The 14,099-nt window shown below is 43.0% G+C and overlaps 1 protein-coding gene across 12 annotated transcripts in view; it reads right to left on the reverse strand.

Annotated features, from left to right (window-relative positions):
* HECW1 (HECT, C2 and WW domain containing E3 ubiquitin protein ligase 1) overlaps positions 1–14,099 on the reverse strand; it is a 600,315-nt gene that overhangs the window by 71,894 nt on the left and 514,322 nt on the right. For all 12 annotated transcript variants that reach the window (XM_074379771.1, XM_010341340.3, XM_074379772.1 and 9 more), the window contains 2 exons: positions 3,628–3,733; positions 2,623–2,719 (listed from right to left, as the gene is read on the reverse strand). In XM_074379771.1, the coding sequence (XP_074235872.1) occupies positions 2,623–2,719; positions 3,628–3,733 (203 nt within the window). The remainder of the gene's footprint in view (positions 1–2,622; positions 2,720–3,627; positions 3,734–14,099) is intronic.

Below are 14,099 nucleotides of genomic sequence, written 5' to 3' on the forward strand. Positions count from 1 at the left end.
GTGACCCCCATTTCAGGTTCTAAGGGGCAGAGTGGGCACAAAGACAAGGAAGAGAAAGACCTTGCTCTAAAGAGCTTAGAGTACTGTAGGGAGACAGAAGTAAACACCAGAATATGAGAGATCTAAAAATATCTTTGAGGCACAAAAGCATGCTATCAAAGCAAGACAAAAGAAATACTAAAACCTGTCTAGATCACTGAATTTTTGCATTTGCTCTGAGCCTTTAAAATGGGATGAGACGTTCTTAACAGGGAAGTCATTCCAGGAAAGACAAAGGCAGGAGAGTACACAGCCTGTGTAGTGGAGGTGGAATACCCTGGAAGGATGAGCTTAGCACAGGATGGAGAGTTAGGTTAGGGCTAGACTTTGGAGGCCACGGACATTGTGCTTAGAAATACTGACATTAGCCCGAATAAGGCAGCTCACACCTGTAATTCCAGCACTTTAGCAGGCTAAGGTGGGTGGATATTCTAAGGTCAGGAGTTCGAGACCAGTGTAACCAATACAGAGAAACGCCGCCTCTACTAAAAATACAAAATTAGCTGGGCATGGTGGTTCATGGCTGTAATCCCAGCCACTCAGGAGGCTGAGGCAGGAGAATTGCTTGAACCCAGTGTTTGCGGTGAGCCGAGACCACGCCATTGTACTCCAGCCTGGGCAACAAGAGTGAAACCCCATCTCAAAACAAACAAACAAACAAAAAAACCAAAAACCAAAAAAAACTTGACTTTGACTCTAACCCTGGTGAGGTGGCTAATACCTGTAAGCCCAGCATTTTGGGAGGCTGAGGTGGGTAGATCTCTTGGGGTCAGGATGAGACCAGCCTGGCCAACATGGTGAAACCCCATCTCTACTGAAAATACAAAATTTAGCAAAAATTTGCCGGCTGTGGTGGCGTGTGCCTGTAGTACTACTTACTCGGGAGGCTGAGGCTCAGGAATTGTTTGAACCTGGGAGGTGGAGGTCAGAGTGAGCTGAGATTGCACCACTGCACTTCAGCCCAGGCAACAGAGCAAGATTCTGTCTCACAAAAAAAGAAATCATGAAAGCTTTTTTGAAGAGTAGGGAGGATGTGATTTAACCTATGCTTTAAGTAGGTAACTCCGGTTATGGTAGGGTGATAGGGAATATTTTAGGAGAGACCCCTGTATGGTCCAGAAGAGCAATGATGAGCACCTCAACTTGAACCATGGCAGGGGGGCAGAGAAAGGAAGGCTGGAAGAAGAGGGAGGAGATGAGATGAAGAACAGCTGGGAGGGTGGTGGCTCTAATTTACAGAGTGAAAATACAGGGAACAGAGGTGTCAATGAGGGAGTGTTGGAGGGGAAAGAATAGTGAATGATCCATTCTGGTGGGAGTGGCAAGGACTGCAAGGCAAAGGGGCTACCTGAAGTTGCTAGTGATTCACTGAGGAAGTCAGAGTACTGCAGGTATCAGCCCGATTCACAAGACTGCACCGAATGGGCAGGGAAGACTGAACGGCGGCCACTGATGGGATTCTCACTCACCCTACCTTGTCCTTTAACACATCCTCATGTAAGTGTCACAACCACACCCACATTGCGACCCCCATTTCAGTGACAAGGAGACTAAGGGCAGAGGATTGAATAACATACCTCCATCAACAGTCCCTATACGATAGAATAAGAATTCAAACGTCAAAGGGATGTGCTCTTAACCCCCAGGCCTCTCCAGCTTTTGGAAGGCTGGAGACTAAACCAAAAGAAAGAGATGTTTGAATATTTTGGTGAGAAAGCAGGACTCAGGTTCAGGGAGTATTTTCTCTTTATAATTTTAGATTGCTATCCCCTCCCCATGAAGGGATTCAGAGTTTCAGCAGCACTTGTTCAAAAATGACCCCAATGAAGAGTAAGATGTAAGTAGTCAGAACACACAGTAAACTTTCTGTTTGCTTGTTTATTTTCGAACATGGTCACTCAGTATTTGGTTTACCATTCAACAATTATATTTCTTTTTTTTTTTTTTTTTTTGAGACGGAGTTTCGCTCTTGTTACCCAGGCTGGAGTGCAATGGCACGATCTTGGCTCACTGCAACCTCCGCCTCCTGGGTTCAGGCAATTCTCCTGCCTCAGCCTCCTGAGTAGCTGGGATTACAGGCACCCGCCACCATGCCCGGCTAATTTTTTGTATTTTTAGTAGAGACGGGGTTTCACCATGCTGACCAGGATGGTCTCGATCTCTTGACCTCGTGATCCACCCACCTCGGCCTCCCAAAGTGCTGGAATTACAGGCGTGAGCCACCGCGCCCGGCCTCAACAATTATATTTCAAAACTAAAAGTAATTTATATGGTGTTTTACATAAATAATTTTTTAATGGAAGCTATTTTGTTTCCTCCAAATCAATGTGCTTCCTGCCAACTCAGTGGAAATCATTTCAGTACCATATAAATGATACGTAATCTGATAATATGACTGTCTCTCATTATGCCATTTCCCAAAAATAGGAACTCCCAAACCCTTCACCTTAAGGATTCAAACTCTCATTTAAATGCACAAATAAAACGCACGATAAGCTTCTGCTTTTTCTCCACAGAGGTGTTTCCCAGCAGGAAAATGGCTGGAAAGTCCTAGAGTTCCAGGGAGTGTTGGGTGAGCCTTACCTGAGTGCGTGGTTTCTTGCTAAGCTTGGCTGACGCTCTTGCAGCATTTCAAAAATGTTTGGCTGGCGAAGAAATGCCACAATCTTGTCATTATATGCTGAAACAGACAAAAGCACAGAGCTGCGGTTGGGTCTGCAGCCCAGAGATAATCACGCTGATGATTGGAAAATGGCTGCTTCATACCTGGATTAATGAAGGAGTTTGAAGGGCAGGCAGCATACTCATCAAAAAAATGCACGCTCTCGAGAGTTTTTAAAATGTGACATAATAGCATTATAATTTTTTCAAGGGCTCAAACTAAAAGTGAGCCAGATCTATGTTAATCGTCCTTAACATTTCAGGATCTTTACTGGGTATTAATGCATCTCTGCATGAACAGGTAAAGGGGAACAAAATAGCTCTCCCATGAGAGTTCTCTTCTCTTCCTTCTAATTTTTCTTGGTCATTTTGCCATAGTTATGGTAAAAGATTCTTTATGAGTGCAAAGAAATCCATGTGTTGATTTCCCGGTAGTGATAATGGAAGCGCCATTTACATGCTCTCACTTTGTTTTCCTCGATACAAGCGGCATATGTTTTGGAAAAAGGTGGCTGAAGTTAGGAATGGAGACTGTAAACTTTCCGCCATACATCCATGGAAAGAGAGGGATACGTTAAACACTGTGTCTGGCAACAGTACAATTCACCTCCTCATTTAAACCATACTCTTGTGCACTGGGTTAACAAATCACTGAATAGAATAAGAAAGAAGAGACCCGGGAGTTTGGGAAAGAATAGAAAAGAGAGGAAGGGCAACAGAGAGGTGAGGAGAAAGGAAGAGGGGAAGGGGCAGAGGGGAGGGTGGGAGCAGGGGTGGGGGAGTGCACTGTATCCTAAAAGAGGAGAAAGAAAACACAGAATGTTGAGTATTAAAGGGTTCATGACAAAACCCAGAAAAACAAACAAAAAACCAAGGCTGGGTATTGGTATTATTTGAGCCAGGGGCTCAAAGAAGCATGATACATACCCAGTGGCAATGACTCATGTTGATGTTGGCTTCGAATAGCAGCGACTAGGCTGTGCCCTGGCCTAGTCAGTAAAGAGGCTCCTCTGTTTCTAGAGACTTCCGAGGCCTAATTTTAGAATAAAAGCATAAGCATTAGAAATTTGTATTAATTTCCGATGTCTTTTGATACCAGTTTTTCAACCTAAGAGGTAAAAGATTCTGAAGTCACCTAAGTTGAAAAAGTAATAAAGTTACAACCCTCAAAGTGATGGAAAAGAAAGTTTACAAAAATGTTTAAGTAGAGTTAATGATGTGCTATATTATGGTTAAGAAAGCAATCTGGCTTGCTCCTGTAATCCTAGCACTTGGGAAGGCTGAGGTGGGTAGATCACAAGGTCAGGAGTTCAAGACAGCCTGGCCAACATAGTGAAATTCCATCTCTACTAAAAATACAAAACTTAGCCAGGCGTGGTGGTGGGCACCTGTCATCCCAGCTATTCAGGAGGCTGAGGCAGGAGAATCGTTTGAACCCAGGAGGTGAAGGTTACTGTGAGTTGAGATCATGCCAGGGCATTTTGACCTGGGCAACAGAGCAAGACTCCATCTCAAAAAAAAAAAAAAAAAAATGTAATCATGCCAAAATCATGAATATTAATCAAATTATTGAATAGCCCAAGAAATGTTTCTCATCATACATTTGTTAAAGAGAGATTAAATCCTAGATAAATATTATTGGTAAGGTAGGCCTATAACTTTCCAACAGGTAGCGTTGCACTTCAGTACTGAATGTATAAGGGACTTCTTGTTTAAACAGTATTTATTACACCTGGGGTCATTCTTTGCTGAATGCCTGTTATTCCACTCACGGTGTTGGCTTCTGTTCACATAGCATCTTACATCCTTACGAATTCCGCAAGATACACATTCTCATCCAAAATTACAAATAGGGAATCTGAGGATCCAAGAAAAGGTTTCCCCAAATTTTCAACTGTAAGAGAGAGAACCAGGATTCTAACACTTGACTGCAAATCACTTGTTTACTCCTTCTACGTTGCCAGCCTGCTTCCAATATCTTGGTTTTGCCTGGGCATTTTGACAAAACTTCATGAGATAAATAACTTGCTTAGCCTAAAGTTGATACTTGTGATGATTAACGTTAAACTAACTTAGCTCAATTTTGCTGGTGCAGCCGGGTGCGGTGGCTCACGCCTATAATCCCAGCACTTTGGGAGGCTGAGGCGGGTGGATCACCTGAGGTCAGGAGTTCGAGACCAGCCTGACTAACATGGAGAAACCCCGCCTCTACTAAAAATAAAAAAAAAATTAGGCGGGCTTGGTAGTGCATGCTTGTAATCCTAGCTACTTGGGAGGCTGAGGCAGAAGAATCGCTTGAACCAAAGAGGAGGAGGTTGCGTTGAGCTGAGATCGCACCATTGCACTTCAGCCTGGGCAACGAGATCGAAACTCTGTCTCAAAAAAAAAAAAAAAAGATTTTGCCAGTTTGGTGGTTCACATCAGTAATCCCAGCGATTTGGGAGGCTGAGGTGGGTGGATCACTTGAGAACAGGAGCTTCGGACAAGCCTGGCCAACATGCTGAAACCTGTTTCCACTAAAAATACAAAAATTAGCCGGACATGGTGGCACATGCCTGTATTCCCAGCTGCTCTGGAGGCTGAGGCACAAGAACTCCTTGAACCTGGGAGGCAGAGGCTGAAGTGAACTGAGATTGCTCTACTACACTTCAGTTTGGGTGACACAGTGGGACTCTGTCTCAAAAACAAAACAAAACAAAAAAACTAGCTTAGCTCAATTTTAAATTTTGTAAATCCTGTAAGTTCTAGAGCATGATAATGGATCTTCTCACTGTGATTCTACATACATTTCGTTTTTTAAGACCTTTGAAGGGTAAGATGTTAAAAATGGAGGCACTATAGATTTTCTACATTGCAGTACATTTACCAGATATATGGGATTTAATGTAGAGTGTAACTCATCCTATGATATTTGGCAAAGCATGCTAAAATAGGCTTTAGGCTTTAAAATATTTAAGAAATTTGAAGTGTTAAAATAAAGACTTTAGACAAAGTAAATGTACAGTTTAACTGAGCAAAGAACAGCGTGAGAACAGGGTGGTCCTTACTCAGAAGCAGAACCAGAAAGGGCGGAGAGAGCTCTGTTCCGCAGCCGTGGGCAGGCAGCATTTATGGATGGGGAACAGGACGGTGGCACAGAAGCAGCTGGATTGGTTACAGCTCAGCGTGTGCTTTATTTCAACATGGTCTGATCAGTTGGCCACCTGCGATTGACTGAAGCTTGGCTGTTGTGATTGGCTGAGACTCAACTCTCTGTTGCAAAAGTATACTCCCAAATTAGGCTTTCAGTTAATTCATGTCCCAAGTGAGGTGGCAATTCATTACATAATGACTCCAAAATATCAAGGCATCCTCAAGCCAAGTTTAATTTAATGTAACAGATGATAATTGTGCAAGACACTTAGAAAGAGTTCAAACACCCAGATTAAAAAAAAAAAAAAAAATAGGCAAGACCATTCTCCCTCTGAGAGCAGCATAAAACTCACTCACACAGAATTCAGGACAGGTGATGAGGCCCTGTGCCACAAAGTCTAAACAAGTCAGTTCCAAAATGGCCACTTAAGAACAGGCCATGTGTGATATTGCAGATCATAACGAAAAACCAGGTCACTGCTGATTTGCCTTTGGGTCCCACTTCCATACTCCACACCCAAGCATAGCATCCTTTGTATGCAGACAGGACCACCAGTTCACTCTCTGTATGTGGTAGTCTTTGCAGCTCTTCCGGAAGTTGTTGGGATGCATATGCATCTGTTTTCTCTCCTGGTCCTTCTAATTGCCCATGGCCTATCTTGAAGGACAAGGAAAGAGATCCTGTGCCACTTCGGTGGGCTTCTCACTTTGATGTCATTAGCCCTCAGCTCTGCTCAACTGGCAAAGCCAGACACCAGGCTTTAGAAGCTGGTACTTCTGCAGCAGCACATTCCGGTCTCAAATGTTTACAAAGCAAAAGATGAAAAGTTTGCTGATCAATAAACTGTGCAGTACTGAATCCTCATACTTCTTTTGTTTCTCCATGAATAAATAAATACATGAAGGCTTTCTGGGACCGAAACTATAAGTCTCTTTTTCTTGGAGGGAATCATGTCAGTTTTCCTTAATGTGTACTTAAAATATTATTGATCTTGTAAAGACAAGAGTCTCAGAGACCCACCAGCGGAAGGTCATCTAAGTGATAAATTACAGAGAGAAACTGGGAAGCAGCAGGTTTGCTAGCCGAACTTGGGAAGGCTTGGCTGCGCACTGAATTCAGGAGACATTTGCTGTTTCACCCTGAGTGAAAGTGTCTAACCGTCAGGGCATCGCCCAGAAATGAATAAGGCTTTGAAACAGAAAGAGGCTCACTTCTATTCCTGGCCCTCGAAGGAAATTCATTAATGGTGCCTACTTCTGAGGTCACCCACTCACGGGCAAAACTAAGCAGACCGAATAACTTCAGAAACCAGCTGACGTCCAGCTAGCCCAAATGCAGATGACTGACTGATGAACATTCTTCAGGCCTACTAGGAGTGTGATAGAGGAAATAACACACGGGGAGATAGGGCTTGTTAGGCCCCTGAGCCATAGGAATGTCTGCAAAAGGTTGTTGGTACTGGATGGCCCATAAACCAAAGCCTAGAGGACCGAAGGGTTGGATAGAAAAGCCATTCTCCAACAAGGGGCCCTGGAATGGACAGAGATTAAGACAGTTTCAGGCAGGGATGGAGGAAATTCCGAGGGTCTAAGTTTGAACTAGGATTTAGTACGTGCTAGGATCCTTGAAGCCCTGCAGTGATACTAAACAATCCATCCCGAGGGATGTCTGACAGCAATTGAGTGACTGATTTGAATCTCACTGCAAACATGATGCCAACATTGCTTTCTGTATTTCTTCTTCTTCTCCTCCTCCTCCTTCTCCTTCCTTCTTCCTTCTTCCTTCTTCTTCTCCTTCTCCTTCTTCTTCGATGGAGTCTTGCTCTGTTACCTAGGCTGAAGTATAGTGGTGCGGTGCGATCTTGGCTTAATGCAAGCTTTGTCTCCCAGGTTCAAGTGATTCTCATGTCTCAGTTTCCTGAGTAGCTGGGATTATAGGTGCCCACCACCATGCCTGGCTAATTTTGTATTTTTAGTAGAGATGGGGCTTTGCCATGTTGGCCAGGTTGGTTTTGAACTCCTGAACTCAGGTGATCTGCCTGGTTTGGCCTCCCAGAGTACTGGGATTATAGGCATTAGCCACCATGCCTGGATTTTTTTGAGACAGATTCTCTGTTATCTAGGCTGGAGTGTAGTGGTATAATCATAACTCACTACAAGCTCAAACTCCTGAGTCCGAACAATCTTCCCGCCTCAGCCCCCTGAGTAGCAGGGACTACAGGTGCACGCCACTGTACCTAGCTAATTTTAAAAATGTTTTTGTAGAGACGGGTTCTTGCTATGTTGCTCAGGCTGGTCTTGAACTCCTGGCTTCAAGAGATCTTCCTGCCCTGGCCTCCCAAAGTGCTGGGATTATAGGGGTGAGCCACTATGCCTGGCCTGCTTTGTTTTTCTAAGATCAGAAAATGACACAGAACTGATTTTCCATTTAAAACCAAAATTACATGACTATAATTTCCTGGCATTTGACCCCTTTGGTGTTATTAACTTTCTCAGGGGTGTGTGAGCATGCACACATGTGGTAAGGGGAGAAGGAGCGGAGAGAGAGAGCCCCTGGTGGCCTGCCTCTCCCCACTCATGCTGAGACAATTCTATAATTGGGTAAAACCCAGTTTGTAGTAGGGACTACTTTTAGGATTTCTTTTTCTTTTCATATTGATAGCTTTCATCATAATTGTAAATGTGAAAACTTCAAACATATAGCTCTCCAGACAAAACAAAATAGTTATCTTCAAAAAATAGTTTTCAGCAACTGGTAAACAAGCTGCTCTTCAGTTGCAATTTGGGAATGCACACTGGTGGGTTTCCTTAAAGCAGTCATTGAAACTTGCATGTTTTAGACTGAATTTAGGTTAATAATCAGCTAACGCTCTCTCTGCAAACACTGGAGACCTGATGATAAAAAAAAATGTAGCAAGTTCACAGGGAGGGCTCAAAGGATGAATTTACATTAATCTCTAGACTCCCTCTGTGTTCTGAAAATATATCACTAACAAAGCTGCCAGAATTATCTTAAGGAAACAAAAGAGAGATATTTGAGTTATTCAATATTTTTATAGTAATTAAAAGCAGGCAATAAACATCATGTGCAAGAAAGGCTTGAGTTAAATGATGGTAGACCCATGTGATAAAATATAGAAAAATTTTGATGGTGTGGAAACTGTCTACGAGGCACTGTAGTGGTAAAGTGGGATAAAGAACCATAGGCAACACAATCGAATGTCTCTATTTTTATGTGTACCAGTGTCTCCAGATGGAGAATTATGCTTTTCCATCTGTGTCTGTGTTCTGCATTCATTACATATTGTTTATACAGTGATGTGCTGCATGACGATGTTTCAGTCAACAATGGATGCATAAGCAACGCTCTTCCCATAAGCTTAGATTAGAGCTGAAAAAGTCCTATCACCTGGTCATGTTGTAGCTGTCATAACGTCATGGTGTAATTGCTTTAAAAAAATAAATGCACAGTGTTTGCAGTCTACAGTCGTGTACAGGAATGTCCTTGGCCTCACACTCACTGACTCACTCACTCACCCAGAGCAACTTCCAGTCCTTCAAGCTCCATTCACTGTAAGTGTCCTATACAGGTGTACTATTTTTTAAATCTTTTATACTGATATTTTTACTGTACCTTTTCTGTGTTTAGATATGTTTAGAGGCATAAATACCATTGTGTTCTAACTGCCTATAGGGTTCTGTACAGTTAACATGCTGTACAGGTTTGTAGCCCAGGAGCCGCAGGCCATACCGTGCAGCCTAGGTGAGTAGCAGGCCATCTAGGTTTGTGTAAGTATACTCTAGGATGCCCACAATGACAAGACTGCCTAACAACAGCATTTTCAGAGTGTATCCCTGCTGTTAAGTGATGTATGACTGTAATTAAAAAGTTTATTTTCAAAGTTGTCTGATTTTTACAAACTTCCAACCAAATCTGTGATCAAGTGCAGGTTACACTGAATCAAGAGGAAAGCAACCAGTTTTAAGAAGCAATGCGGCAATTACTCTCCCCAAAGGCAAGCTTCCTGAATGAAGACTCCTTCATGTCACCAGAGCCAATGAAATGACTTTTGCCATCAAAGAAGCTCACTGCAAAGAATGACTAAGAGTGACTTCTGCTTTTAAAGTGAGAAGCAAGTTTCTTTTCCCTGTCAGACTTGCCCTTTCCTAAGGCAGTCACCATCAAGCTTTTTTTGGGTATGTACTTTCCAGAAATTCTCCATACCTAAGGATTTTCTAACCTGACCAAGATGGCAAAAGAAATGAAAATGATGTGCTCAGCTTATCCTTCCTTATTGATGTCAACATGTATTAGGAATTGCAGCGTAAACAAGGCAGATGTGTTAGTTAGCCTTTACCAATTTCCTTGCTAAGATGGGATCCAGTATTCACAGCACTCCACTTATCTGTGACCTATTCGGGTTGCACATTCTGAGGGGAGATCAGGCCTACTTGGCTGGTGCTTGAATGTATTGCAGACAGACGTGCCTCCGCATTAAAATCAAGTCAAGGTGTCAAATAATGATCTTTTTATGTATAAATCCTGTATTCGTAATAACTGCTTTCAGGAATCTGTCTGAAAATTTTCCAGGTGAGGAAGGACAAGCCAAAAGATGTTTGACAATGTTTCTATTAATAATCTGCCATTGGGATTTTGAGGAAAAAAGTTACCATTTAGGATTCTTAATATAGAAACTCATTTTAATTCTGTCCTTACATGCAATTTATAAAAAATCAACTGTTGAATAACACTCAAGGCTTATGTAGGTGAACAGAAAATACCCACACTTGTAAGTTGTAGTCTAAGAAATATCTATAGCTTCATTTCTCATTGCCTGTGATATAGGACACAGAAAAATAATGGATTATGGAAATAATCCATTGATGATTCCTTCAGTCTCACATTTCCATCTGTTTAACTGTCATATCTAATCAGATATCTTGCTGTTTTCACACACATTATCAGCTTGCCTAAAGACAAATGCCATCCTCCCCCCACCTGCCTTTCCTGCTCCTCTTAGCTCTGTGCTGTTAATGGCTCTCTTAGCTATGCAGTGTTGAGACTTGGAATCAAGCCCCACAGATTCTGAGAATCACAGAGCTGGAACCCACCTTACTGATCACCACTCATTTGCAGATGAAGTCCCTGGCAGGGGAGGAATGAACAATGATTGATACCCAGCTCTTCTGTGGACATGCTGGAGCTGGAACGCCCATCTGCAGACTGAAGTCCCAGTGACTTTTTCTAACACACTCCTTGACCCCCCTGAGGCTTCTCCCCATAAGCTGCCCTTTGTTTTCTCTCTCTGTCACTTCAACTCGGCCTCACCCCCTTCCATCTGACTGTGGCAGTGGTCTCCGGCAGGCCCCTCAAATCCCTCTTCTTGGCCTTCATGGTCGTCTATTAAAAAGATGTGTTTGTGACCAGGTGCGGTGGCTCACGTCTGTAATCCCAGCAATTTGGGAAGCTGAGACAGGTGGATCACTTGAGGTCAAGAGATTGAGACCGGCCTGGACAACATGATGAAACCCCGTCTCAACTGAAAATACTAAAGTTAGTGGGTGTGGTGGTACACGCCTGTAGTCTCAGCCACTCTGGAGGCTGAGGCAGGAGACTTGCTTGAACTCAGGAGGTGGAGGTTGCAGTGAGCCGAGATCTCGCCACTGCACTCCAGCCTGGGTGACAGAGTGAGAGTCTCTCTCAAAACAAACAAACAAACAAAAGTTTGCACAGATGCTGTTAGGAAACTAGAGCTGTGGTCCTGAACTCCCTGTGTGAAGTGAGCAAGATTTTGGTATTTCAGTTGACTGGACTGTAAAATAATGGTTCTTTACAGGGGTAATACTACCATCTAGGGGTGGGTGGAAATGCTGGGGGGCTGTTCTGTTTTGTTTTGCCATAATTACCAGGGAAATGGGAGCAATCCTGACATTTAATGAATGGGGTCAGGAAAAAAAGGGCCTGCAATAAAATGGGATGATTCCACACATCAGAGAATTGTCCTTTCCCAAATGCCAAGAGTCTTTCCCCATCTCTCAAAATGTGTTTTGGAGATGATTTCACCTTGAAACAATGGGTGCCACCGTTACTTTCCTCAGATTCATTCAGTGGTCCATTCAAAAGTTCCAACTCCTTCACGCAGCACCAAAGTTTTCTGAAAACCAAGGCACAGCAAGTGGGAACCTGCTGCTTGACGCAGACTGAACCAGTCACTCTCTCTGTGAGCCTTGCTTAATCTGACCTCTGCACCTTTGCTTAGTGCTCTGTAAGGCTGCCCTTCCCTATCCTTTGTACCTAGCTAGATTCTACCAGTTTTCAAGTTCTAGTCAGGTACTTTATTTTATTATTTGTTTTGTTTTGTTGAGATAGACTCTTGCACTGCTGCCTACGCTAGAGTGCAGTGGTGTGAACACATTTCACTTCAGCCCTACCTTTCAGGTTCTAACCATCCTCCCACTTCAGCCTCCTGAGTACTGGGACAACAGGTACACACCACCACACCCAACTAATTTTCAGATTTTTTGTAGAGAAAGGGGCTCACCATGATGCCCAGGCTGGTCTCAAACTCCTAGGCTCAAGTGATCCTCCCATCTCAGCTTCCCAAAGTGTTTGCCTTACAGGCATGAGTCACTGTGCCAGGCCAGGTATCTTATTTTAAAAGATAGTTTTCCTTGGTTTCTTTTGAACTTCTGTGGCACTTATCCTAACATCTCTCTTGCCACTCAACTGTATTCTGATTTCTCTTGTCACTTAACTCTGTATGTATTTTTGGCCTGGCTTCAAAAATGGAATACAAACTTCTCCAATTTACATTCAAGTAGGGATTGGCAGGGATTGTCTCATACTTTGCATTCCATGGTGTTCATAGCAAGCCATGCATGGAATCAATGTTTGCTGAGCAAAATCACATCACAGCAGATGCAGCGAACATTTCCCACCACCCACTCCCCTCTATTTTGATACCAGAGTCCCTCTAACTCCTTGTCCCTAGGCTGAGGGCTCTTGCAGTGGGAGGAACCATATATTTATTTTCTTAGAGGCTGAGTCTTTGTTTTCTCTGGTGCGCTGCCTGTGGATCTGATACCCTCTGCCTCTCAGCTTCTCTCTGTTGTTTTTCTTGGTATCCCCTTGTGTCAGTCCAAAGTTACGAGAAGAGAGAGGATGGGCAGAGGGATGGGTGAGGTTTGGAAATGTGATGAACAGTCAGGGTGGACGCATTAGGAAGCAGACAGATGGCTGGTGCACAGCAGCACCCTTTCATTGTATGTGTTAGAGTCTTCCAGTTAGTTCTCAACTGATGCAGATGGCACTTTGCCATACCTGTTATGGCAAATGGTATTAATGATTTAAATAATATTAAATTAACTCTATTTGTGCTATTCCATCACATCAAACACATGTTTTAAAACAGGTGATGCAAGCAGTGTCCATGGTTTCAGTCTTTTTTCAGTTGGAAAGATTTTAAATATTTACACTTCAGATTAATTTCTTGTAATTGTAAGAGATCTGTATCTTTAGGGAATTCCTCTTGTGCAACTCAAGTTTTTATTGACAGTGAATCTGTCTGCAGTACTCAGGTGCTTTTTATCACATGTAGTTAGTTACCCTATGTTGATACTGAAATTGTCTCAATGAGATTAAAGAGCTTGGATGTTTTAAGTAAATTTAAATAGCATATTCAAGTTCATGAAGAATTTTGAATTGATTCCCTATAATCTGAAGACAATACACCTTATACTTTGTGAAGTGTTATAGGAATGCCACCAGGGAAGGGGAGACTATGCATGTTGACCTGGGAAGCAGGGACATTGCTTTCTGCAGTCTGTGAACACGTCCACATCTAGCAAATCCTGACACCCATGTAATGCTCAGGGACGTATAGTACTCCCTCTTTGTCTGGTCACATGGACTTTACGTATATGAAGAAAGAAAGATTTAGCATGCTTTTAGCAGTTTCCTGAAACAGTGATACTTAAGACGACTCCATGAAAAAAAAATTCATTTTATCACACTGGCATTAAGCCACGAGTGCTGTTGGTTGAAAATAGTAATGTCTCTCAGAGTATACAGAGGACTCCTGAAAAAGCAGTAAATAACTGGTCCCCATACATCAACAATAGGCTTTTCCCTTGAGACTTAACGTTTGCTATCTGAAGGAGGTGGCTGCAGGGTGAATGTTACCTTCCCAGTTTCTCCGGAGAGAAACTCCCAGGCTCTCCCTGGAATGACTCACTGTGGAATACACACACACGCACACACACACCCA

The sequence above is a fragment of the Saimiri boliviensis genome, chromosome 10 (assembly GCF_048565385.1).
Source record: "Saimiri boliviensis isolate mSaiBol1 chromosome 10, mSaiBol1.pri, whole genome shotgun sequence".
Taxonomy (NCBI): domain Eukaryota; kingdom Metazoa; phylum Chordata; class Mammalia; order Primates; family Cebidae; genus Saimiri; species Saimiri boliviensis.